At 34.7% G+C, this 27,123-nt stretch overlaps 2 protein-coding genes across 6 annotated transcripts in view; one reads left to right on the top strand and one right to left on the bottom strand.

The window, feature by feature from the left end:
* The window catches only part of LOC148940590 (uncharacterized), a 394,960-nt gene that overhangs the window by 317,923 nt on the left and 49,914 nt on the right, over window positions 1-27,123 (top strand). For 3 of the 4 annotated variants that reach the window (XM_089105580.1, XM_089105582.1, XM_089105583.1), the window contains 3 exons: window positions 12,639-12,772; window positions 15,333-15,545; window positions 25,216-25,362. In XM_089105580.1, coding sequence (XP_088961706.1) covers window positions 12,639-12,772; window positions 15,333-15,545; window positions 25,216-25,362 — 494 coding nt within the window. The remainder of the gene's footprint in view (window positions 1-12,638; window positions 12,773-15,332; window positions 15,546-25,215; window positions 25,363-27,123) is intronic. The other variant, XM_089105581.1, reaches the window with a different exon arrangement.
* The window catches only part of LOC148940591 (uncharacterized), a 40,986-nt gene continuing 28,368 nt past the window's right edge, over window positions 14,506-27,123 (bottom strand). For both annotated transcript variants that reach the window (XR_016143404.1, XM_089105584.1), the window contains exon 3: window positions 14,506-15,207. Coding sequence is in view for 1 of the 2 variants with exons in the window: in XM_089105584.1 (XP_088961710.1) it covers window positions 14,979-15,207 (229 nt within the window). In the remaining variant the exon portion in view is untranslated. The remainder of the gene's footprint in view (window positions 15,208-27,123) is intronic.

Genomic DNA, 27,123 nt, shown 5'->3' with positions numbered 1-27,123 from the left:
TCATGACATCATCTGTCAGACTTTAAACTTTGTCTCGGAGACTTTTCTCTTTGGAAATGTAAAGACATTAATTAACTTCGCGCCGGAGACAATTTGATTAATGACTGATAGCACATGTGTTTCCCGGAAACTCGTAACATCTGCCCGTGAATCAATTCTCTATAGACACAACAAATTAATTCCCCTTTCATAAATCAAATCAATTCTCTTTAGAATAACAAATTCATTCCCCTTTCGTGTCAATCAATCAAACATGACATCATCTGTCAGACATTAATTAACTGCCCCGGATAGGGTTCTCTTTAGAACTACAAAGACATTAATTAACTTCGCGCCGGAGACAATTTGATTAATGACTGATAGCACATGTGTTTCCCGGGAACTCGTAACATCTGGCTTGAACAACAACAAGAAGGAAGTGTCAAAGTTCCTGTTTTTCCATTCTCACTGACAAAATCCATAAAACCATCAAATAATCAACACACATAACCATCCATAAAACAATTGAATCACAATGCACACCCGTTATATACGAAATCTCAAGGGTGAATTGTTATGTAACGGGGAAAATCATATGTAAGCAGGTCTCTGATTGGCTGAGAAGGAGGATGTATCCGACTCGATGATTGGCTGAGAAGGACACATGTGATCTAACTGTTTCCTGTTCCAGGACACCTTGACATTCACCCCTAGCATGCACGTGTCCAAAAACAACAATAATAAATAAATCCCTCAGGCCTAAAGATTAAAGAAGCCTTAATGTTTCTTAATTCCCTTTTCGTGAATCAATAATTTCCCCGCCGATTATGTAAATCAATTTCTCAGGTTAAGCTAACCAAACAACAATGAAACCATATTGTTTCATAATTCCCCATGCTCGTGAATCAATAATTTCCCTAGCGATTATGTAAATCACAGATTAAAGAAGCCATGTTTGTTTCTTAATTTCCCCTTCGTGAATCAACAACTTCCCCTTCGATTACGCAATCAATTTCTCGGAAATTCACTTCCCCTTCGATTACGCAATCAATTTCTCGGAAATTTACTTCCCCCTCGAGTCCTAGATCAATAACATTGCTCCCGTTAGAATTCAATGCGCATGTGCAACCTTCGCCCCGGTGTTATTACACATAAAAACATCAAATAAATCGACCTTGGAAAAAGAGGTCATTAACCCGATTACGCAATCATTCTCCCTAGGGAGGCTATGCCCTTATTTGGACCATAAACCACGTGGTGATCGTGGGAGTTTTAAAAAAAAGTGTCCGGATCGGGATTCGAAGGGGTGGTGTAATCGTGGGAGTTATAGGGTCACTTCTACTAGAATATTAACAGTTACTATGGTTAATTCAACTTTCTATAACTAATTGTATTTGGCTGAATCTCCTTTTATTTCCCCATACGTAAGTACAATCTACGATAGGTACAAAACATGATTGAGAGTAGTAGATTTAAGGTTCCACCTCGATTTGTGCATACTCAAGGACGTTTACAGGATGGTTTTGGCTGTGATACGCAGATTTTCAACTCGAAGTTACAAATTTTCAATTCAGATGAATAAAAATATGCCTCTACATCAAGTTTTATGTTAATCAATTAATTAAAAAATTACACGCACTAGAACTATCAGTTTATGTTCAAATGATGCTTTTCCCGATATTCTAGAAACCACTCGTTTTATACGATTATCCGTGTTAAAAACAAATAAACAAACCGAGAAACATGCAATCGGGATTGTGTTTCTCAGATAAATACAAATTTTCGCATTTTTATACATAGAGACCTGAAACCTCTGCAATAGGGTTTCCTGATGTGCTGGATTTGATGTTTGAATTTCTGTTAAGGTCAATCGCCTTTGAGCAAATTTTTTTCAACCGTATAATTCATGATGGATAGATTTTAAATTGATGATTGTATATAATTAAAACTACCTCAAAAAGCCAATTCTTTTGATGAATATTTGATGCCAAAACCCATTTTTAGAGTCTTGGTTACTGTTGGCATTAGTTTCTCCTTGCATTCACTACCACGAACTGTTCCATTGAGTGGGATATATTATCTATCTTGTTCATTTAAACATAGAAGGGACTGAGGATGTGACACACCCCTATAAACTTTAGTTTTTGTTGCTCTTCCCCACAGTATATAAATAATAGATTGTAGGATCGTGCCCTATCCCACCAATTATAAAAAATCGGACCGAAGTGCGAGTGCTGCGTAGAATGTAAAAACATAAGCGACATTCAATCTTTTCACGGGTATACAAGTCAGATTTCTCTTGAACGCGAAACTTGGCTTCAACGTTGTAACACTAAATCTTAAAGAATCTAATTTTAAATTAATTTATTCCAATACATATATGAAAATGGGTAATTAGAAGTCCAATGTTATTATTAGATTTTTTTAGGAATTACAAGTAGGTTTTGAAGTCTCGAGTTTGTTTCAAAGGCATTTTGAGAGAGTTTTTGCCAAAATACATGTTCCAGGGTAATCGGACCGCTGATAGCAGATAAAATGAGAGGAGCTGTTTGTACGCGCCGATATATATATATATATATATATATATATATATATATATATATATATATATATATATATATATATATATATATATATATATATATATATATATATATATATATATATATATATATATATATATATATTATTAGAATATATATTTATTATTTAGATCCTCTATCAAATTTCGAATGACATTTCTATGGCCCAAAAAAGAGCATAAAAGAGGAAAAATTAATTTAAAATTAAAGAAAATTAAAAGGAAAACAAAATAAAATGGAAATTAAAGGGAACATTTTTCTTTACCAATAAAAAAAAAAAACTATAAGAAAAAGTTTTGACGGTCCATGGCACAATATTAGCCTACTATCCAAAACCACAGACTATTGTGAAACCTAGTAGATAATATGTGCTAAAGCTGTTAGGTTGCCCCTGTGTGGTATTAATTTAAAAAACTTTTTCCACAAAATAAGTTTTTCAAAGAAAAGTAAAGAACTCCATAAACAAAAAATGAGCAAAAATAAAATAATCTACCAAGCGTGAAACTACCACAAATCAGCATCGATAAATAAATGAAACTCAAAACGAACAGAAATTACAATCAATAACCGAGTCAAACTCAAAATGTGGAGAAATAAACATAAGTTGGGCGCAAAAACCCTGTGCCTTCCCAAGGCCAGAACAGAATTTGCACTTTACTGAAAAAATACAACTGAATGTGCATTGTCAGTTTAATATACATATACTGATATTTAGTAACCAAATGTTGAAATTATTTGATTTATTAAAGTTATAAAAGTAAAAACATTTATATTTTTTTCAGTAAAGTGCAAATTTTGTTCTGGCCTTGGGAAGGCACAGGGCTTTTGCGCCCAACTTATATACCCTCGAACATTTTTTTCCCGTTGAAAAAGGCTCCAAGACGCGGGGCCGAAATATTCGAAATATATTTTAATTAAAATGCTGTTTTTTTCCTGTTTTGTTGAAATTAACACCCGTTTTTTCTTGCTTAATTTTTCGTAAATGGAAAAGCAGTGTGGTCTAAGAAATTATCTAACTATTTGTTTTAATTATTTTAAATAAATTAATAAATTAATGTAATAATTAATGCACTGTTCTAAATTCGAATAGGCTAAAGGGTAAAAAAAGAAATGTAGTCACTCCGCATCTAATAAATGGAATGGCGGCATTAGTATAGAAGCACTTTTTTCAAAAAGTTGACCGTAAAACGCTGCGGTGAATAAATCTGGGAGTATACACAGATATCATCATGGTAATATTGAGATCGATTACAAATTACGGCACTAGGCGTACCCTCCCCCCCCCCCCCGTGGAAAACTCAGAAAATGGCATAAAGCGTCACTTTCCCGTAGCGCAATCTTTTTGGTCAATTAAAAAGGAAACTAGAACTTTTAAATTTCCATTAAAATGAGCCTTCACCCAACCTTCTAGAACTATCGGGCCATTAAAATCATCCCTGGAAACAAAAAAGAAAAAAACACGCCTCCGTGAGGTTTTTTTCTGAGAAAAATACAGAAATAGACATTTTTCTAGATAAGACATGCAACCTCGACAGTAGGGTCCTCTGATATGCTGAATCTAAAGGGGTGATTTTCATTATTGCTACTATTGTTTCATTATTGGGTACTTTAGTATTAGCTGCAACCCACACGATATACTCTATAGGGAAATGCTCAAGGAAACCAGTCGAACGGGATTCCTGAGAGGTTAAATTTTTAGGGGGAATTTTCTTTGGGAGGGGGGAGGGATTTTTGAGAGGAAGATTTTTTTTTGAGTGGGTGGGGGGGGGGGGTAATAAGCAATTTGTAATCTGGCTCGTTTTTGAATAATCCAATTCACATAATTTTGGTCAATGTTGGAAAGTTTTAAGGTTAGGTCGAGAAACCAATGTGCAGGAATTATTAGAGTATAGTATTAACAAATTTTGTAATACCCTCCTATGTTTTATCCTGTATTCTAATTAGAAATATTATGGAGGGGGATGGGGAACCATGAGCTCTTGGCCCCTCCTGCCCCTGAGTTCCAAGATTGCTATTATTTTATCTGATTTTCCGAGTAACGCAACGCAACCACTGTGTTATTTTTTACTCCCCCTCCAAAAAGCTTTGTACATTCCCAAGCATTATTATAGTCCCCGTAATTTTGTAAAAGGCTTTGCAAAATTGAGTTGCGCAGCAACTACACCGGTTCTCTTAATTACACAGTTTATCACTAGCATACAAAAGAGCTCTTGAGCTAGTAAACCAGTTGTATCCCATCGCATAACTATCCAAAGGATATCGTCACCTCAATACCCATACTCTCTTCCTCTATTTTCCATAAAAAAGCCCAGTCCTCCCAGTGGCGGATCCAGAGGAGGGCGCTCCCCATAACGTCGTCTAACGTAGTGTAACTTATTTAATTAACGCAAGTTTGCGTTAATTAGGGCGGTTTTACTTTAATTAAACTTGCTCCTAACGCAAGTTTATCGAATCAACCTATTTTCCGTCCCTGAGTCCTCCTCCCAGACATCCCTTTTTCTAAATATTATGCTACCTACTCAACCAAGCTCCCCTGCTCCTTAACAGACCCATTAAAAGTGACATTTTCATGCCATGTAAGACCCACTCGAAGTGACCGTTACGAGCCATTTCACTGTAAAAAAAAAAAAAAAAAAAAACTCATTTCCTTTTATCCCTCGAGGTTATCCAATCCATGTGACTCAAGTCTGAGGGGTTTAGTTGATGCGAGGAATCACACGATGAATTGTAATAGTCCTCCCTTGCTCTCAACCGGAAACCATTGTCAACAATCTTATCACTCTCCATTGTTATCCCTGTCCCTTTCCTCATCTCCCAACAACCTAGGTAATTTCACTCCTAACCCCGCCTTGTTGTGGTTCTTTTGTGCTAGTTACCATGGTAATTAGGGTGCTTCGAATGAAAGTATTTCGTCTGCCGTACCTTTTATTCTTTCCCAGCATCCCAAACGCATTACTGAGACTCTTGGAGTGTCGCGCTTCTTAGATCGTTTTAAATTTTCTAAAATCCTTGCTACTAACTCTGAAAGTCGATATTTTGATAAAGCCAACCAAACTTGCAGTGTTATCGGTGTAAACTCAACTGATGTTATAATTATAACAGTTACAGAAGTGCCGCCCCAAGACCCGGAGCTCCTCACTTTGCCAAATAATTTTCAGTTTATTATGCTCCGTCCTCCAGATCCTCCCCTTGGAAACAAAAGGTGGTAATGTCCTGTATTTTATTAAGGTAAACTTTACCCCATAATTATTTTAGTTCTTAGTTTACCAGAGCATGATGAAATCCTTTGGCTACTTATCAGGCCGAAAGTGCTCCCACGTCCTTCAAAGGCTATTAAATAAATCAAAACAAGTTTTTTTTTCAACTGAAAGCAAGGAGCAACATTAAAACTCGAAACGAACAGAAATTATTCCGTAATTGAAGGGATTGCTCCCCTCCTCAATACCTTACTCTTCGCGCTAAAATTTTAGCACTTTTAAAAAAGCTTCCTATTGTAACTAAACTGCCCTTATGTTTCAGGAGTCGTTCTTAAAAAAATAAGACAAACGGTTAAACTTTAGTGAAAAGATTAAGGTATTGAGGAGGGGGCAACCCCTTTATATACGGAAAAATTTTCTGTTCGTTTTGAGTTTTAATGTTGCTCTTTACTTTCAGTAGAACAAAACTTGTTTTTCTATTTAATTTTTTTTCAAATAATGTCGGTAAATCTGCCTCACTCTCCAGGAAAAATTCCCTCCCCTCAAGAGAAACTCCTCCGTGGAAAACTTCTCCCATATAAAACGCACCACCCTTTAAAATTCCATCTGGGCAATTCCATCCTCGCTGAAAATCCCCCCCCATAAATTTTCTAGGTGACGGTTCAGCTTGAAAAATTCTCCTTGGCATACTTTGATCTGAAAAAATGCTTTACTTTCTGATCATTTTTCCGATCACTTCGGAAATCCCCCCTTTTAGGAATTTTTTTTCTGGAAATCAAAACCCGCTGAAAATTTCCCCTGACAATTTCACGAACATCTTCACGGACATCCGGAACATCTTCACGTGCAAAATTGAGTTAGAAAAGAGAAAGTAAGACAAATAAAAAGAATTTCGTATAGAATTCTGTCAAATCCCCCGAGTGTAAAATTTCCCTTGGAAAGTTCACCGCCTGGAAATTTTCCTCCCCACGGAAAATTCTCCCCATGAAAGCACACCCCAAGCCCAAAATCCCCCCTGAAAAAATGTCTGCATGCTTCCCAATAACAGATACCATACGTAAGGAATGGACGAATTTTATAACTTAAACACCTATCCCCAGGGCCTGTGGGGAATTATGTTATCTCTAAAGGAATAGTTTTGAGACATTCTACCATGCTGAACAAAATGGCTATATGAAAATTTTGATCGAATGATTTTGGGGAAAAAGGGACATGAGGGAGGCTAATTGCCTTCTAAATCCTTTTGGTCTCTTAAAAAGGACACTAGAGCCTTTAATTTCTGTTCGGATGAGCTCCCTCCTGATGTTCTAGGACCATGGTTCGATAGGATCACTCCTGGACAAAAAATAAAAAAAATAGGATAAACACGCATTCGTGATCTTTCTTCTGGCAAAAGATTCAAAATTCTACGTTTTTGCAGATAGGACCTTGGAACCTCTTCAGCAGGGTTCTCTGATACGTTGAATCTGATGGTGTGATTTTCATTCAGATTTTTTTTTTTTACTTTTAGGCGTTATTTCCCCCATTTTCGAAAATCAGGCCAATTTTTTCAGGCTCTTAACGGTTGATAAGTTATACAAAGCTCATTGAATCTTATATATTTAAAATCAGTATAATAAGCCAATTCTTTGATATGTCTATTAATATCAAAATTCCGTTTTTGAGAGTTTCGATTACCATTGGGCCGCGTCGCTCCTTGCTTACAGTTCGTTACCACAACCTGTTTGATGAAAATACATGTTTTTACTTCTCGCCAAACCAAATTGTTTAATGAAAAACATAGATTCATTCAGCCATTACAGACAAGTGCTGATTTTTTTATTTCTAACTATCCCAGTACTGGACTTCTATTTAGTTGGTGAAGTGAAAGACCGTAAGATGGTTTTGATTTGCACTTCTCTTAATTTTAAGCATATAGTTAAAATAAAAAATACTGGAGGAAACATCTTCCTTGATATTATTCTAGCTAAAACGAATAGTTATTACAGTGCCCTCTCAATTTTGCCCCTATTGGGTGGAAGTTATTATCCTTCCCTCCTTTTGTCTCCTTCTTCAAACTTTAAGCATTCTTTCAATAACTTAGGACTCTTACCGCCCTATTGACAATTCTTGCCTTCTTGCTACGTGGCTGAACAATGAAGATTGGTCTTATATTCGCAACTTATAAAATCTTGATACAAAATTTGCTAGTTTCCATGAAAAAGTAAATGATGCAAATTTAATTTCTCCCCCCCCAAAAAAAAAAAATTAAAGGGCTATAATGATCAACCTCACATCAATCCACAAAGGTACTAATTACAAGTAAATTAAAGTTTTACAGGAATATTGAAAAAAGCAAATTCGTAAATCTACTCGATCCTGTTACAAAAAAAAAGTTGAAGGGTTGTTTAACAATATACCCCGAAATCGGTATTCTGAGGTTAAAAAGTGGTGTAGCCAGAGACCAGTTTAATCTCAACCTACCTGAACCACGCGAAGCTGCCTCCAATAACCTTAACAGGTTCCACCTTTCCATCTTCCAAGGCCTTCTTACATTATCTAATCAATTACCCGCCTGGTGCAGCTCCCCCTTTTCTCTCTTTTATTTCCCCGTTGGAGATCAGAAGAACAAATGGGAAGTTAAAAGACAAAATGTTTGCCCTTTGGATATCTTATTTCCCCTTCTTAGTGCTTTTAGTGATAACATTTCAAAGCCCTTGTCTCTCATTTTCAACGAGATTACCAAATTTAGGCAATTTTCACAAATATAAGAGCAGGGTTTTATAACCCCCTTAAAAAACAGCTATTTCAATCAACATGGTCGGAAGGTCCTAGAAACATATCTCTGGGGGTCACGTGATTAGTGAAACCAGTGAGAGAAAGGCCTCAAGTTATGCTTAGAATTCATATGTGTATATATAAATTTCGTGGACAAATTACAAATAATCGAAATTAGAGTCTTACAAGGATCTTTAATCTTTCTAATTGATAGGCCCAGAATTAAGCCCTTGGGACCATGTCCTTTCTCTTTGTCTTCTGTCACCTTCACCCCATTCCCTTTCCATCAAACTTCCTAATTAAAAAAGAAAGTTTGATGTGGTAGACCTTGTTGAAACCAGAATCAGTGAATGATTTCCCATATATCTGATTAAAGGGCTCAAAGTGAGGCACTTGTTCCCAGCACTGTATATATAATTAGGCAGTAAGTTTACCGCAGATGATTTCTAGCTCTTCATTCTCGGTGCGAACAAAAAGCTCCTCCCACTTATTCATTCATTAGCGGGTTAGTGTGTAGGCTATGCGTCAATCAATGAGAAATGGTTCGAGATTGTATTATTCGTAATTTCGAAAGCAGAAAAAAACTGTGTGAGCTGACCTTGCGTTTTGCCTCAGTCCATCTCACGGGCCTGGCCGGCCTGGTATGAGATTTACGACTAATTATACTCTCAAAGTGAAACGGACTAACCTGATTGGCCTACGCAAGATGTCTAAAAAAGAGGATGAGAGTTTAATGAAATTTGTGAAAATAAGGAATTTTTTTATTCTAATAACTGGTGGAATAGATGTGATGGTTTCAGGGGCGGATCAAGGATTTTTTAGGGGAGGGGGGCAAGATAGGTTGATCCGATAAGCTTACGTTTGGAGCAACTTTAAACTTTAATTAACGCAAACTTGCGTTAATTATGTAAATTACACTACTTTAGATTACGTTATGGGGGGGCACCCCCCTCTGGATCCGCCACTGGATGGTTTATCATTTTTTTTTTTCAGGTCGTTATATTTATTTTCTCAGATTATAGTTCTTGAGAAACTTGAAGAATGCTAATTACCTGTTTTGGTGGAGAGCCGAGATAAGACTAGTTTTGTTTTCAATAAATGTTTTCGTATGAAATGGGCAGACCTTTTCTGAACTATAAAGAATAAATAACTCTGTCTGAAAATCTTTGCACTTTGTAAATTTAGATAGCGATAAGGGTTCCTGATTGAGACCAATTTTAGGACTTGGGTTCTAATTATTGGTTGCTGTGGTAAAAGTTGCCACAATAGCCCTATCCAAAAAAATATCAAACGTCTGTTAAGAAGTGTTTTTCGTAAAATTCTTAGGGAGTTTTCTGAAAATTGAAGGACATCACACATTTTAGTGGCAGATCCAAAATTTTAAGGGCCTTTACGCTAGAAAAGCTCCTGTTATAGAATATTCTTCCAGTTTGTTTACCAGAAAATAAATAAAATGCATTTCTTACTGCTGAGTCTGTATAATCTTAGACCTTTAACGGCACAATTTCTAAAATATTTCTAAAACTTTTTTCTAAAGGGGAACTATAAGAAATAATACATTTTTAGCTATATATTTCAAAGATTTCAGCCGCTAAATTTTACGTTTGATTATGATACCAATTTTACCGATATAATACCGCTTGATACCAATGTTATATTTACCTTTTGCATTATTACAACCCACTATATATACATTTATATAAATTTATATGCAGTGTTACAGTCGTACCAATTATTCTCCTTTCCTTTTTTATTCTTTAATAATAATTTCTGGTCATTTTGAGTTTGAGTTATTGTAGGCTTCTATTTCTACTGATCTTAAGTTTAATATGGCTTTTACTTTTCGTTAAAAAAATCTTTCTTTTTCGTAAAGTTTTCGTAGTATATATATGTACATATATATATATATATATATATATATATATATATATATATATATATATATATATATATATATATATATATATATATATATATATATATATATATATATATATATATATATATCGGCGCGTACAAACAGCTCCTCTCATTTGATCTGCCATTAGCGGTCTAATTACCCTGGACCACGTATTTTGGCAGAAACTTTGTCAAACTGCCTTTAAAACCAACTCGAGACTTCGAGACCTACTTGTAATTCCTATAAACATCTGAACGTATTTTGGCAGAAACTTTCTCAAATTGCCTTTGAAACCAACTTGAGACTTCGAAACCTACTTTTAATTCCTAAAAACATCTAATAATAACATTGCACTACTAATTACCGATTTTTATATATGTATTGGAATAAATTAATTTAAAATTAGATTCTTCAAAATTTAGTGTTACAACGTTGAAGCCAAGTTTCGCGTTCAAAAGAAATCTGACTTGTCTACCCGTGAAAAGATCTAATGTCGCTTATGTTTCTACATTCTCTAAAGCACTCTTACCTCGGTCCGGGTTTTTATAATGGGTGAGATAGGGAAAGATCATACTGCTAATTATATATACATTGGTTCCCAGTAGCGGTCTTAGATATACCATAGATATACCATAGGGGAGGAGATATACCATAGGATTGTAAACATGAAATAAAAGGAATTTAATTTCAAATGTCAAAAAAACGGGAGGAGAAAGCTACCCCTCCCCCTCCCCAGGCCTAGAACCGCCACTGCTTGTTCCCTCAATCACTCCCAATTTGATTTTATCTAATAAAACTCTCATTTAGAGCCAACAACACCAAGTCGCTGAAAAAGAATCTGAGCATGCTGATTACTCATCTAAGGATAATGTTGAAATCCTGACGTCCAAAATCAAACAAGTCAGGTGCATAATCATTAAAGATCTTTAAGATCGCACTATGATTGTCCTAAATAAAAAAACACAGAAAGTAAATATTTCATAAACTATGTTTGATTTCCTCAAAATTGGCTTAAAAGATTTCTAAGCTTGCTGATTACATATCTGAAGTTAATATTGCAATAAAAACGTCCAAAACCAGAAACGTATTTCGCTAGTGCCTGACAAGTCGCACGTCAGGTAAGTATGTTCAGTCTTCATTATTAGAGGCCAAATTAGGGTCCATGGACTGTTCACTCTTCAATACGTCCAGCCCACACTTCAAACATATCGATGTTTGTGTTTATCGATGTATCGTGTTTTCTGATCTATGTACTCGATTCCCCAATGAAGGGAAATAGTCGGAGGGGGGGGGATATTTTCCCAGGAGGGTAAATTTTGCAAATACTTTTAAATTTAAAATATGATCGTTATTAATAAGCGTGGGGAAATTAGTCAAGAGAAAGTTTTGCTCGGGGGAGAGTTAACCGGGTGTAATTTTGCAAGGGGGGGGGAGGTGTTGAGAGGAAGTTTTCAGCAAGTGGAATTTCCCGTGAGGGAAGTTTCAGATTTCCTTTGCAATTTCTTTTTTTTTGTATTGCAATAGAACGTGACGGGCAAGCTACTATATATGCATAGTTACTCTCCTTTCTTGGCCTCTTTGGGGTCCAACTGAAGTGTTTTAGTGCCTTTTCCTCTCCTTGGGTTGCCACCCTGATCATAGTGTCATCTAGCTGTTGCACTTGCACTTGCAAGAATATGTGCTTCAATAATCATTAAACAGCCAAAGAACCAAGAAAAAGAAAAAAACTTGCCCAACGACCAATTACTCTACAGTGTTCACAGTTTATATAATTATCCAGTAAGCGTATCGCAGATCATTTCTGGTCTTCGTTCTCGGTGCGAACAAAAAGCTCCTCCCACTTCTTCGTGCAGTTATGGATCAGTGTGTTTGCGTCTATCAATGAGAAATGGTTACAAAGTGCATTATTCGTAATAGCGGGTTTCCACTTGTTTCCGATTGTTTCGCGTCTGACTTGTCTACCCGTGAAAAGATCTGATGCCGCTTATGTTTCTACGTTCTCTGAAGCACTCGCACCCCGGTCCGGGTTTTTATAATGGGTGAGATAGGGAATGATCATACTGGATAATTATATAAACTGTGATAGTGTTTTAGCATGCTACAATTTTTGGGGAATGTAAATTAGTCTATTTATATATTAACTAATGAAAAGAAGAATGAAAGAAATTCTTCTTCTTTCGTTTTATCTTATTAAATTATTTGTAATCGCTTTATTTTTTTTAGGTCGGAGATCAGCTTCTTCGGATCAATGGCTTGTCAGTGGAAAAAGCAATACATAGGGAAGTGTCTAGCATTATCAAGTCACGAACTACTTTGGCACTTAAGGTGAAAAGTGCTGGGATGATCCCAATCAGGGAGTAAGTGGCATTATTGTTTAAGATATACTTTTGAACTTATTTTAAAACAATATAGAATTTTCTTTTAAAGTCAAAAACACGTGATATGAAACTCTCATTCAAATATTTTCATTCAACGAATTATTATTCATTTCATTCATTCATTCAACGTGAATCATTCATGCAACTAGAAGTACGTTGGAGGTTTAGACCCAGTTTTCACTATTAAATTTTTAGCTACGATTAAGGTCGTCCATGAATAAGGTGGGAAGATGTTTTAAGGAAAGCTTTAAAGGAAATTCCAACCTTCATGGGATGGGGTAAAGAGTTTTTGAATAGATGGAGGAGGAGTGTCCACATCTATGTCGACATCATGGGGTTTTGCACTGCAGTGAATTGTTAGTTGCAGTAATATTAGTATTGTGGCTTCTTAACTACCAAGATTTAAAAAGATTGCACTAAAATGTCACGTTTCTAAAGCAATATGGCTTTCACTATGACGACTATTTATGCTCACGTTAATTTACGGTCAAATAAGATATTCTTTCATCTTCTGCCGAATTATAAAAAAGAATCCATTCCTTCGATACTAGCTTAGTGAAACTAGAAATCATGGAGTATGGCACTATTATTCCTTAATTTTGTAAAAAAAAGTTCTTGTGTGCTATATTAGTATCCTAAAATTATATTCAGTAAAAGGCAAAAAAAACAATACTTTTCTTAGCTGGTTTCAAGCAACTTTCAGGTGAACACTTGATGATTTGAAAATCAGTGTTTTTAATAGGCTACCACCTTTATTTTTATTTTTTGAAACTTCAATACGTTTTGATCAATATTTTCAAGTCAGGATTGCCATCAATTTTTTGGAGAGGATATCCTAAAGCAGGCCCAACTTATTGGGGATAGATCGGAGGATAGCAACGGCAAGGGCAATGCTATAAGAAAAAGTATTTCTAGTCTATGGGTACCAAAAATGGGTTTTATGACACCGTAAGGTATTTAAGACCATTTTGGGGATGGCAATGGAACTCCTTAATAAACAAGTACGGTATGTATCCTTAGCATAACCGAAAAACGGTACTTTAATTAAACTAGGTATTGATTTTTGATAATTTAGGTTAACAAAGTGACTACAGAAAATTATAACAAAATAAAAAGAAATTTTCGTTTTCTCCAAATACTATATTGGGTACTTGTGTATTATACACCGCTCACTCAAGTTTACGCTGAGTAAAACTCGAGAACAAACCGGTTTCTTCGTTACTTTCTTTCAGCTTAGCATGAGACAAGACAAAGACAAGTGACAGAATAGATGGGAAATATATGATTTGGGCAATATATTTTCACATTAGGGGGTGTGGAGGTAAGTTATTTGGACAGTTTGCAGTTAGAAAACAGTTCTTACTTCATAATATGCGGAATAATTGTATCTAACACATTTTGCATACAGACCTACTACACTTTACCCTCCCCCTCCCCCTAATTGGAAAATATTTAGCCCAAATTTGTTTCTAAAATAACGAAGAAACTAACGAAGAAACTGGTTTGTTCTCGAGTTTTAAACTTGAGTGAGTGGCGTATAATACACAAGTACGCTATATTGGTAGCCTATAGAGCATTCATTGCCTTTTATTTCCCTAATACATTTAAAATTTTATTTGAGAACGCGTTTTAATAAATTTTGGTTACAATCGACGAGGTCCACTCTTTCCTAGGTTTGCCCTACCGCCCACACTATGATAATTTGTAGAACATGTGCCCAGCAAAGACAAAAAATAAACTCGACAGAAAAGACAAAAATACAAAAATAAGACAAATATCAGACAAACATAACAAATATAAATACAAAAATAAGACAAAAAGACAAAAATAAACTCGCCTAAAACACAAAATAAACTAATGAACATAGTTTTCTTGTATAAAATTTTCGAGAAGAATACAATGACTAAAGCTATTCTTACTTAGAATCCAAATTGACGTTTATCGTCGACGCTAACGTGGACGTCACTCTGTTGACGCTAATCGTTGATACTTGAGGCTCTAAATTTGAGCTGTTTTCTGTATATTTTTGTCAGCTTTTGCTTAGTAGATATAATTACACACACTGAGAAATAAATCAAGAGTATAATTCTATTTCAATTTGACTTAGAAACATAGAAAAAAAAATTCCACCAGACACGTTAGCAGAAACTAATATTTCTGGTGAGGGGCCAGGAGGGCAAATAGGTCAAATTTCTGTAAAAATGGGCGAAGCATTTGAAAGTGTGGAGCAAACATAGAAACTCTTGACATTCCACGTGCTATGACCTGAAGAGTATGCTCTCCCCCTGAATTTGTGCTTGTCTACAGCCTTCTGAGGTAGTAAGCAGGAAAGTGGACCTCCAGAAAGCAGAATAAGCACGTACTGTCCCACTTGCTGAAGATAAATATTCAGAGAACATGAGATCCAGCCAGACCTAAAAGAATTTCATTAATTTAGCATTTCCATAATAAATAAAGATCTCTTCTGTCGCTAACAAACCTGTTGAAGGTAACCCACAATTAAGCTTACTAACACTAACCGTTAATTGCTTACCTTTAGGTCTGAGAGAACCCGCTCATTAGTTGAAATAATATCCCTCAAGGATGCAGCAATGGGAGTGAAGAAAAAACGCTTACCTCGTTCTGTCAGTGAGGTAGCCATGAGACCAATATTGACTGATGAGCAGGCTGCTCAGTCAAAGAGGCCTCTAAGCGCTATTGAAGAACGTCCTGTGAATACTTTCACACTTTCAACCGAAGAGGAAAGAAAGAGGTCTAACAGTCTATATTTTTAGGGAGTTTCGTCTGTGCTTTGTTTTAAATGTTTGGTATTTATCTGTATCTGTGATGAGCGAGCCCCTGCAGGTTGTGCAAAATCGGTTGTGCATATGCATGAGCGAAATGTGCAAAAGCAGGTTGTGCATATGTATGAGCGAGCCCCTGCAGGTTGTGCAAAATCGGCTAAATAACCGACCATGAGGGTAGCTTAGTTTTTATTTATAGCCTAACATGACTGAAGGCTCCAGGCCTATCAAGACCGTCTGAAATTTTGCTAGTCTTAGGGAATTAAGGAAAACTTTAGTTCCCAATATAAAATAGCTGAGGATTTACGGCCATTTCAATGGAGCTTTCAGAATACAGGGGATTAGATATAATCAAAATGTCAGATTGGAAATATTATTGTCTAGCCTATCTTTTGTAGTACCCTGATGTCTCGAAGTTCTGTTAGTAAAAATTAAAATTACTATTTTCAAGAACTTAAGAAAAATGGAACTTTTTGACTGTGCCCTAATATAGATGAAAAATTTATATTGCTTACACTAATTTTTTAATCTCGTTTCCAGAACTTTCTAAATGAAGAAACAGCATATAAGAAGTTCCTCATACACACTAGCTACTAGTCTGTTTAGATATTAAGTAAATATAAGCCGTTTATACGATTAGCCCTTTTACGATTTGACAACTGTGTATAAAATCTTGAAAATATCTAAATGCACCGAGTAAACGTTAATGAATGTTATTAAGCCTAATTTTGAGCCCTGGGGTAAGCCAATAAATTTAATTTTACAACAGTCAAGTATTGAACAAAGAATATCCTTGGTTGTTTTCATAATATTCTCTTACACGAAACGGTGTACGCAGTTTTTATTTGCAAATTTTTGGCATGGATAAGATAATTTAATAAGTCAAGATATATTCATTATTAAACACATACAATAAAGATTCTATACTATTCCCCCAAAGGCTCTTTGGCCTGTAAAAAGGACCAAGACATATGAACCACGTAGCCAAAGAAAAAAAAACTCACTTACTAACTTACAGGGAAACAAAAAAAAAAGACTAAAGATTCCCCAGAGCCGTTGCTAGAGCAGCGGGCGTCGAATCGACGTTTCATCTACTGTTTTTTTGTTTTTTTTTAGTTTTTTTTTAAAGGGACAAGTAGAAAGCTTGTCACCCAACCTTGCTGTGGTGTGGCGGGAATTGAACCCTGGGCCCCGTATTGCTAAGTATAGAAAAAATAAATATAAATACCGTTTCGAAGATAAAAATCCCTTATAAGAAGCCAATTTTTTCTACAGTTTTTGGAACAACCTGAAAAATAGCACCAGGGATGTCACCCGGTAGAAAATAATCACTAGATTCTTGAAAAAATTACCCTTGGAATTTTGAAAAATGTATTTTTGAATCTTTATGCAAAGAATAGAACAAAATCCTTGCTTCCTCCCTGTATTTTTCCGAATTGGTACCCTTGGCATATACCCTGATCACTGAAAATTGGTTATCGGTGATCTAATTGAAATAGTTACTTTTCCTTTTTAATATATTTCCTTGTCGATCCAAACCTTTAGTTTTTTTCCCAAAAAATACAGAAACTATTTTCTTTTTACTCTAGTTGAGCTAGTATAATTACTGGGACACCAGCGACAATTTTGAAATGGCTTTTTTATATTTTCATGGAAAAATACAGGGGAGGGTAAGGGTAAAGTAACCTAGCCTAACCCTACCCCCACCCTCCTAATGTGCAAATATATAGCCCAAGTTATACTGTCCAATGCATTCTGTCACCCGTTATTTGTCTTTGTGGCTATGAAATTGGTTTTCATAGATCGCACATTATCCTTATTATCTTTAGCATACTTTCATCCCCAGACCTATCCTCGGAGCCTGCGTCGGTCATGTCAAATTTAAAGGTGTAGTTTTAGAACCTTTCGACTATGCTAAACAAAATAGCTTTACCAAACTTTTGATTGAACCATTTTTTGGGAAAAGGGACGTGGGAGGGGGCCTAGTAGCCGTCCAATCTTTTTAATCAAATAAAAGGGAGAGCATAAATTATAATTTCCGTTCAAATAAGCCCTCTCCCGCTGTTCTAGGACTGTTGGCTCAATACAGTCAACCCTGAAAAAAAAAATAAAACGCATCCGTGATTTTTGTTCTTGTAAATAATACAAAATTACAATACTTATGCAGATAGGGGCTTGAAACCTCTACAGCAGGGTTATCTGATGCGCCGAATCTAAAGGTTTGATTTTAATTACAATTCTTTGACTTTTAGTGGGTGATTCCTTCCTCTTTCATAATTCAGGCAAATTTTCACAGTTTCTTGGCCTTTTATAAGTAGAACCAAGCTTAATGAATCTTAAATATTTGGAATCAACAAAACAAGCCGATAATATATCGATTGATATAAAAATTCCGTTTCTAGAGTTTCGGTTACTATTCAGCCTTGTTGCTCCATTCTTACAATTCGTTACCACAAACTGTTTGATATGTTAGCACCTAAATCCAAAAACTTAAAGAATATGACGTTATCCGGGCTTATTAGGTGTTTCAATTACAAATAAGAGAATTCGGAAAGTTATTGGAGTTTCGATTTGAGATTAGAAGTAAAGATTAAAATCATTAGAGATTTCCCAGGGTTGACACCCCCCCCCACCTTCACTCGCAACCGACTTCAATAATCAAACTGCAATCGATTTAATCTATCTAGTTATACTGTATTGCAAATCCTATTGTAAATAGTACTAAGTGCTATTTTCTTTTTCAATGATTTTTTCTCTTCATTTAGAAAATTATATTTAATGTATACCTACCTTCTTATTTTTGAATGACTCCATTTCTTTTGTATTTGCAGACTTAGAAAGGGTATATTCATATCCACCATTCACTCTGCTTTCAAAGGTTTTAACAGAAGGAAATCTAATTTAGAGCTGATAGATTACAGAGAAAAAACTCCATACAAATGGAGACAAAAATTTGACCTGAGCAAATGTTGTGAAATAGAAAGTATGGAACATTTTTACAATTTTGTGATTAACTAGCTTCGCCTGTTATCTTGATGATAACGCTCTGGGGTCTATATCTTATATTGACATATGGTGGTAAATCAGAAGTTTCTTTGGCGGTATTTTTGCATAAATGCTAATCTGGAACATATTAAGAACTGTAGTGAATTACTGTTTTATGTTTTTTTTTTATTAATTAGCTTCTTGTATGATTTATTCGATTGAATCATGAATCTAAACGCTGTATCGTGAAAAATCACTAGATTTAGGAAAAATCACCGGTTTTAACAAATGGGATTTGGAAAATCCCAAAAATCCATTTATTTAGACAGTGAAAAAACAGGTACAAAAGTCCAGATATTTCGGTCACATATACAGCGACCGTCTTCAGTAGAAAAACTAAAATAATAAAATTGAAACTAGCATATTTATATTCAACAAAATAAATAACTTTTCGGGTAAAGACATTTGGGCAAGATTAAAGAAGAAAAACTTTACATCAAGAACTTTGAATGAACTTTGAATGAACTTTGTCAATGAACTCTCTCTGAAAATAATCCAGTGAATAATCCGGAAGTTCATTATTTTGTGAATGACCCGAAAAGTTATTTATTTTGTTGTTGGAAGTCATAATGAATCTGAGAAAAGGTAAAACAAGCCCACGCAAAACATACAGTGATTCGAGATCAACTAAAAGAATAACTCCTGAACGATTAGTTTCCTTAATGAGGTTTCTAGTCTCATTGTAAACCTTGGAAAGTTGTTTTCAAAGAGAAAGAAAGTTGACATTTATACATTGGACAGTAAGAAACATAAGATTGGATGAAGCAGTGAAAAAGGACATTCAAAATGGATCCAGAAAAATTATGTTTGAGCCTCCCTAAAGTACCAAGAGTCCTACATTTCTGTATTTTAATCAAATCAATGTCACGTTTCAAAGGCAGATTTTCATCAACAAGAATGCCCAAAAAGGAACACATCGAAAATCGATATCCTAGTTTTGGTATCAACAACAAAGATCATATCATGTCAAAACACTATTCCATTATCTAAAATCTACAACCAAAAAAAAGTAGAAAGACAAAAAAAGGTGGATTACCGACACTTTTGGTATGGAGCTCTTTTTATATTTGTTTGAAATGATGGACTTTAGAAATGTTAAGATAAAGCTTATTTTGTCAAATCATGTCACATCTTGTCACCTTCCCTTTGTCGGCAAAATTAGAGGCTACAACCTTTGTTCTTTCTAAATTGATTAAAATTTGTTTACCATTTACTTTCACATAAGAAAATACACACAATTGCCGTTGCTTTTCACGTTCTCCGTTCAGATAATCTGAGGTTTGGGCTTTTTATGACCTCTTGTCAGATTTTATTCGTTCACGTAGAAAATTTTCACTGGAGGTATTTGGAGTCTTATCACAGTAGGATGTCATTCCAGTCTGCATTTATGTACACCTTTCTTAAAATTTCGGTATATCAAAAATTACCAACTTCTTAAGCTTTTTGGCCAAAATTTCTCTCTCTGGACACCACATCTTGAAAGTGACCACGCCATCACCCACCACACCGATAGAAAGACCTGAATCTCTATATAAGGAACTAAACAAAGCCATCGATACTGGATGGGTCCACCTCCCATCCAATTGGGTGGCGGGCCGCCATATATGGCTGATCATTTTCTTAAAATGACTTATACCCCGTTCGACTAATTAACTGCAATATACTCTAAAAGACGCCTTTCTAATGGACGTCCATATGTAGGTTATTTTGATTTGGATGTCTAAGTCAGGATATTAAAAAAAGAAAAGCCATGATTTGGAACAAAAAGATGATGAAAAAGAAAAGATGGCTTTCAGATTTGAGATTGAAGTATTTAGGTGATGGGGAAGTGTTTTTTCCTAGGATCCTTAAGTCATCATCCTTGGAGACGATTATAGCAGTGACTGGATTTTTAAAAGAGGGTTTAAAAAGATATAAATAATGGTTGTAAGGTTTTTGTTTGTTGTTAGTAGTTATACCATTTATTTAAATGTATGCTGGCTGTTGTTTTATATAATCATTGTAATGTTTGTGTATGGCCTAGCGGCTGAATAAATTATCTATCTATAATTAGAAGTGGCATTGTTAAGACTATTATTATTTTTATGATAAGATATTGGAATGAATTATTTAAAACATATTATATAATGATGTAATGGTATATAAAAATATTAATAATTCTATTATAATGATAATATATTATAAAGTAATATAATAATGATAAAATTATTAAATTATCAATACATATGCTATACATGATAATATATAGTCGTGAGCTCACCATACTGAGTTGAGGCTCTGGTCGCAAAGGCCCATTGCCTCCAAATTTGTTGCAGGGTCTACTGAAAGAACAGAATAAGTGACGATTATTAAATGAAAGAACACATTGTAAACACATAGGAGAAAAATTGCATTTGTCATTTATCTATTAGTGCGTGAAAAATATTGCTGCAGTTAGGCACCGTATATTGACTTCAAGAACTCGAACAAGCTTCAACTAAGACTGGAAAAGGGCTGAATTATGAGCATCCAAGTAGATTTTTATTAAGAAGAAGAACGGTTAATTAGAAATATCATTGTATCATGATCTCTTTGAGACGTGTTTACCAACATATTCCGTTGTTTGGTAATTAGCATTCAAGATGCTAATGATTTTATCTTTCCTATTTGATCAAAAAGGTGCTTTTGTCAAATTACTTAATCCAATGCAGTGAAACACAAGCTGCTCAAAACCTTTTGACTCCTTAGAATTCAGGTTTAAATATGGACTGCTCTTAGTCCTAAGTTTTCTCCATATTCTTCTTAGTTTGATTGATTGAATTTTCTTTCCGTCTTACATTTCCTCTGTAATATTACGGTATCAGGGTTTAAGAGGGTATCGAGTAAGAATCAGCTATTAGTGAAAGTCCATTTCAACTGATCTTTGTTCCACACGTAGAAATTGCATTTGGAGTAAAGGTAAAGAGCATGGCACTTCATCGCGTTACGAATGGATGGAACTGCTTCGAAGACGACTTCCATTAATTTTGGGGTATTTATGCGCGTATATAATTGATAGCCAACATGTTAAAAGTTGAATAGCCAAGGCCCAGGGTGTTATTTCGCAGTTGAAAAAAGTTAAGAATAACAGGGAGATGCGTCTCCGAACCAAGATTAGAACATTGGAAGCTACAGTGATGACAGTGGTCAAGTAGGGTTGTGAAGTATGGGTGCTCCGAAAAACGGAGGAAGACTTTCTAGATGTTTTCTAAAGAAATTGCCTACGGATTGTTTTGAGTACCCGATTGACTGACTGTATCTCAAACAGAAGGCTCTACGAAAAGCGTGGTTCAATCCCACTTTCTAAGGCTATAATGAGAGAAAGGTTGAGATGCCTAGGGTACGTTCTGCCGATTAACGATGACACATTGCCAAAGATCGTCCTTTTCGGCCAGTCGTCTAGGGCTAAACGAAAAGCAGGTTGTCCCTGGTTGGGGTGGGAGAATGTCTCAAGGGAAGATATAAGGTAAATGAGAACTTCCTCGGGGGGTATACAGAGAGAGGCATTGAACAGATTGGGATGGAGGAGGACCGTACGTAGCTGTCTTTGCCTCAGGCGGCTTGGTGCTGCGGTGAGTTGTTAGTACAAGTAGCAGTAGTAATAGTAGATTTAGCCCAGTAATGAGTAGAAATTTACTGCTGTTGAAAAGTTTTGGTTTTGCCTGGTCGTAGTTCTTAAAGAAGAAATTGCATTTGGAGGAAAAGTAAAGAACATGCTACTCCCATGAAGACCACGTTACAAATGGATGGAAGTGATTCTAAAATGACTTCCATTATTATTAGAACAATTATAGTCCAGTGATTAATATTAGAGACACTAAATTTTTCACAGCAGTAATAAGTTGAAGTTTATTGCTAATAAAGTTCTGGTTTGCCCGGTCTTTGTTCTACACTCAGAAATTGCATTTGGATTAAAGGTAAAAACCTTGACACTTCCCTGAAGATCATGGGCACCGGCAAAGGGGGGGGCATGGCTCCCCTTTAAATTTGGGACTATAAAGTAATTATAAGGAAGACGAAGGAAAGAGAGCAGAATAGGGAAAAACCCTGAAAAAAATATTTATTGCTGCCTGCCAATAGATTTTGACCCATTATAAGGAAAATAAAAGTTCTAATTTGTGACTGAGTGATGCTTATCAGGTTTCACTAAAAACTTGTGTTGTATGATTGTACTGGAGTAAAAAAAAATCAATATAATCATAGTAATAAGTGGCAATTAAAAAGGACTTCTTGTCAATAACGAAAGTGTAAAAGTCTAACTTTTCACATCATTACGTAGAAGAATCTGCCTTTCATGGTGATCTTAAACATATATTTGCTTATTAGCAATTAGTGCAGTTATTAGTACACAAGAAAGTTAGTTAGAAAGTTAACACAAGGAAAACAACTTAATAAGGGACAGTTTCGGTAAGAATATGCCGTCAACTTTTGCTTGCATCGCAAGAGTACCCATGAGCTGATATATGAAGCCACTATAATCAGAAATATTTCCCCTGAACGGAATGCTGGGAATTTCTGTATTTTTCCCTCTGAACGGATACGTTCGTTTGTGTTATACTAACAATTTTTTCCAGGAGTGATGGTATGTATTTAGTTGTCCCTTTGAAAAAGATTTAATTTTTCACAGTTATGAAGCATAAAAGGTGTCAAATTACTGGCCTTTGGTATTCAAAATTAAATTAAAAATATTGAATGAAAAATTTTGATTTGATTTTCCTAATCTTAGTTTTAATGTTTTACTTTGATAATGCGTTGCTTTTTATAAACACTGAGTCTAAAGGCATTAAATATTTTGGTGTTGGATAACTATTGTTAAAAAAATCCATCCAATGCTTCAGCATTGCTCAACAGAACTAAATGCTGGGAGTTTATATCTTAGTTTTTGTAAGAAGACCATTGTGTTGAGTATTTTCTATAATTACTTACTTTTTTCATTCTTATATACTTTTATTTTAACTAAAATACTTTCTCCATTGCCTTTAGAAAATTGTTTGTCTCGATGCTTCATTAAATAAATAAAAAAAAGTTCTCTCAACTGAAAATTAAAAGCAGCATTGAAACTTAAAACAAATAGAATTTATAACATATATGATAGGGGTTTTCCCCCTCCTCAACACCTCACTCGTCACACTACAGTTTTTTAGTACTTTGGAAAAAGTTACTTATTGTTCTAATTAAACGACCCTTGTGTTTCAGGAGTCGTTTTTAAAGAATCAGAACAAAATTTAAAATTTAGAGTAATGAGCGATATGTTGATGAGGGAGCGACCCCCCACATATACGTAATAAGTTCTGTTCATTTTAAGTATTAATGTTGCTCTTTACTTTCAGTTGAAAAACTCGTTTTTTTCTGATCGTTTTTTAAATAACGCCAGGATACCTGGCTGTGGACCTCCACGGATACATCCCCCACTTAGAAATATCCTCTGGACAATTTATAACCTTAACGGGAAAACCACCCTCCCCATAGAAATATCGTCTGGATAAATCAATCCTGGCGAAAATTTACTCCGGACAATTACCCTTAACATCTCCACGCGTAAAATTGAATCAGCAAAGAGAAAGCAAGACATACAAAGAAATTTTGTATCTTGCAAATTCACCCAGTATAAAAATTTCCTCCGAAAATGTCACTCCCTGGAAACTATCCTCTCCCTTGAAAATTCTCCCAGCAGAAAATTCTTCCTCCCCTCCCTACCCGAAAAATGTATGCATACTTCCCAATAAGAAATAAAACAATGGTTTAATTTTATATCCTTTCCCTAGGGGCTGTAGGGGGTCATTTTGTCTCCAAGGAAATGGTTATTGGGCCTTTCAACTATGCTGAACAAAAAATTATCTAAAAATTTTGAGCGAACGATTTTGGGAAAAAAGTGGTATGGGAGGGGGCCTAGTTGCCCTCCGATTTTTTTAGTCACTTAAAAAGGGCACTAGAACTTTTCATTTCCGTTAAATTTAGCCCTCTCCTGATGTTCTAGGCCCACTGGGTCTATAGGGTCACCTCTGTTTAAAAAATACGAACTGTTTGATTACCCATCAAAATCCAAACGAGATCACTGAAATATTGATCATTTTTTCAGCGTTACCAAAATTATTGTATTCATAAAACTTTACAGTTTCACGAAACGTAATTAAACAAATTGAAAAGGTTTCTCAACTAAAGTGAGGGGCAAGTTTAAAACATAAAACAAATATAAATTACTCTGTATGAAAGGTAAACTGAAAGGTATGAAAGGTATGAAAAGGTTTTTTTTTTTTTTTTTAATTTTTTTTTTTTTTGTTGATAAACATTGGAAACAATTTTTGTTGAATCTCAAAAAACTTTTCTTTACAGTGCATGGTGGTAATATTTTACTAGTCTCGAGGTGATGATGTTTACCAAGAGATTTGGGGATCGTGGTGAAAATATAAAAATACCTAGGACTTGTTTAAGGAAGCTACTCAACCGCCCATTAGACCAGAAATAAAATTTAGCATCAAATATGTGCAAATATGTGCATCAATCTTCCCGTTCTAGGCCGTAAGGGCTTAACTACTTCTGCTCATTACATTAGCTGAATTTATTATATACTTTTAGGAAGAAGAGTGATCATTTATCATGGCGAATTGTCGACTCAGAATCCCAAGGGCCATTCCCAATAAAACCCAAACAGTCAAAAGACAATGGTGATATAGAGGCCAAACTGGTCCTTCATTTACTAGGAACGGATAGTGTTGGATGCAGGTAATTTTGACGATACGTGTACACCGGGAGGGGGGGTCCAACAATGGCCCTCTCTTCTAAATATAAGTAATTTTTTACCAAGCCATTTAAACATTTACCTCTCAACTACTTGAACTATCTGTCTTGGCTTTTCTCTGTCTACAATTAGCCATGTCTTGATGCAACCTAGGCAACCTACTGCAAAATACTTGGTAACTTCAATTCAAAATCAACAGACTCGTTCGAGGCCTTATTCAAATCGTAAATTTTCGTATTGTTGCCCCCTCCCCACCTCCCTCCAAAAATGCCTTTATGTGTACCTGCCTGTTCTATGTATCATTACTTCACATTAGAGAGGTGTTTAGACACCATGGCTCTTGCATCATTATCATCCTTAAAAAATTATTTTTTAAATTAAGTTGTAATCTTATTGGATTTTCGTACCCTTTTGACAAGTTATTTTATGCTCATTTGACACTATTTGTGGATTGTTTCACTATTTTATGTGCTGAATCAATTTGATAGTCTGGTTTTCAAAATTAATCATTATTAAGCTGTTCCTGATTTGATTTTACAGAATTGTATTAGCCCTGAACTTTTAATGCAACATCTCGAAACGCCGCGTTTGGTGTATAGTTCTGCCGCACTTAGCACTGTTTTCACTCCGCTTAAAACTGTTTCCACCACGCATGGCACAGTTTCCGACACGAATTGCACAGTTTCCTCCACACTTGGTGCACTTCTACCATGTTTGGCGCCAGCTGATGTACTCGATTTCTGAAAGTGAGCACCACCTGAAATTATACGGAAGTTTCTTTTTAAGAGGAGAAGAGCCAATCCATAGGGGTAGCAAAACCAGCAAAACACCCAATTGCCGTAGATTATATGAAACTGTCAAAAATCTTAAAGTTTTCACACTTGAGTGAGCTCAGGTCTGGAGACCTCACCCTTCCGAAAGTGCCTGCCACCTTGTTTAAAACCAGAATAAATCGGGATCAGGATAAATTTAATGTGAAGCTGATTTAACAAGGCGATTCTGGTCCCAGCTCAAATCTTTACCCAATGAAGTATTTGCCTACTAAAAATGAACACGTTGAAACTATGATGTGTGATGGATGTCGTTTCCGGGAGAAGTAGAAGAATACTCTGACCAACCGCTTCCTTCCACTTTCAGGGGTTGAACCTACCTACTCTTATGTTAGTGAACATGCATTAAATTCTAAAATAGATAATTTCTGTTACCATTAATACGAACACTTAGAAATGTTTGATAGGTTTGATAGAAATGTTAAACCCATAAGAAATGTTAGAAATATATATATATATATATATATATATATATATATATATATATATATATATATATATATATATATATATATATATATATATATATATATATATATATATATATATATATATATATATATATATATATATATATATATATATATATATATATATATATATATATATATATATATATATATATAATATATATATATATAATATATATATATATATATATATATATATATATATATATATATATATATATATATATATATATATATATATATATATATATATATATATATATATATATATATATATATATATATATATATATATATATATATATATATATATATATATATATATATATATATATATATATATATATATATATATATATATTATACTATATATATTATATATATATATATAAAAAAAAAAAAAAAAAAAAAAAAAAAAAAAAAAAAAAAAAAAAAAAAAAAAAAA

This window comes from Artemia sp. Qi Xiang Cuo, chromosome 19, assembly GCF_049724085.1.
Source record: "Artemia sp. Qi Xiang Cuo chromosome 19, ASM4972408v1, whole genome shotgun sequence".
NCBI classification, from domain to species: Eukaryota; Metazoa; Arthropoda; class Branchiopoda; order Anostraca; family Artemiidae; genus Artemia; species Artemia sp. Qi Xiang Cuo.
The sequence above is the reverse complement of the archived record's forward strand: the minus strand, read 5'-3'. Positions and strand labels throughout refer to the sequence as shown.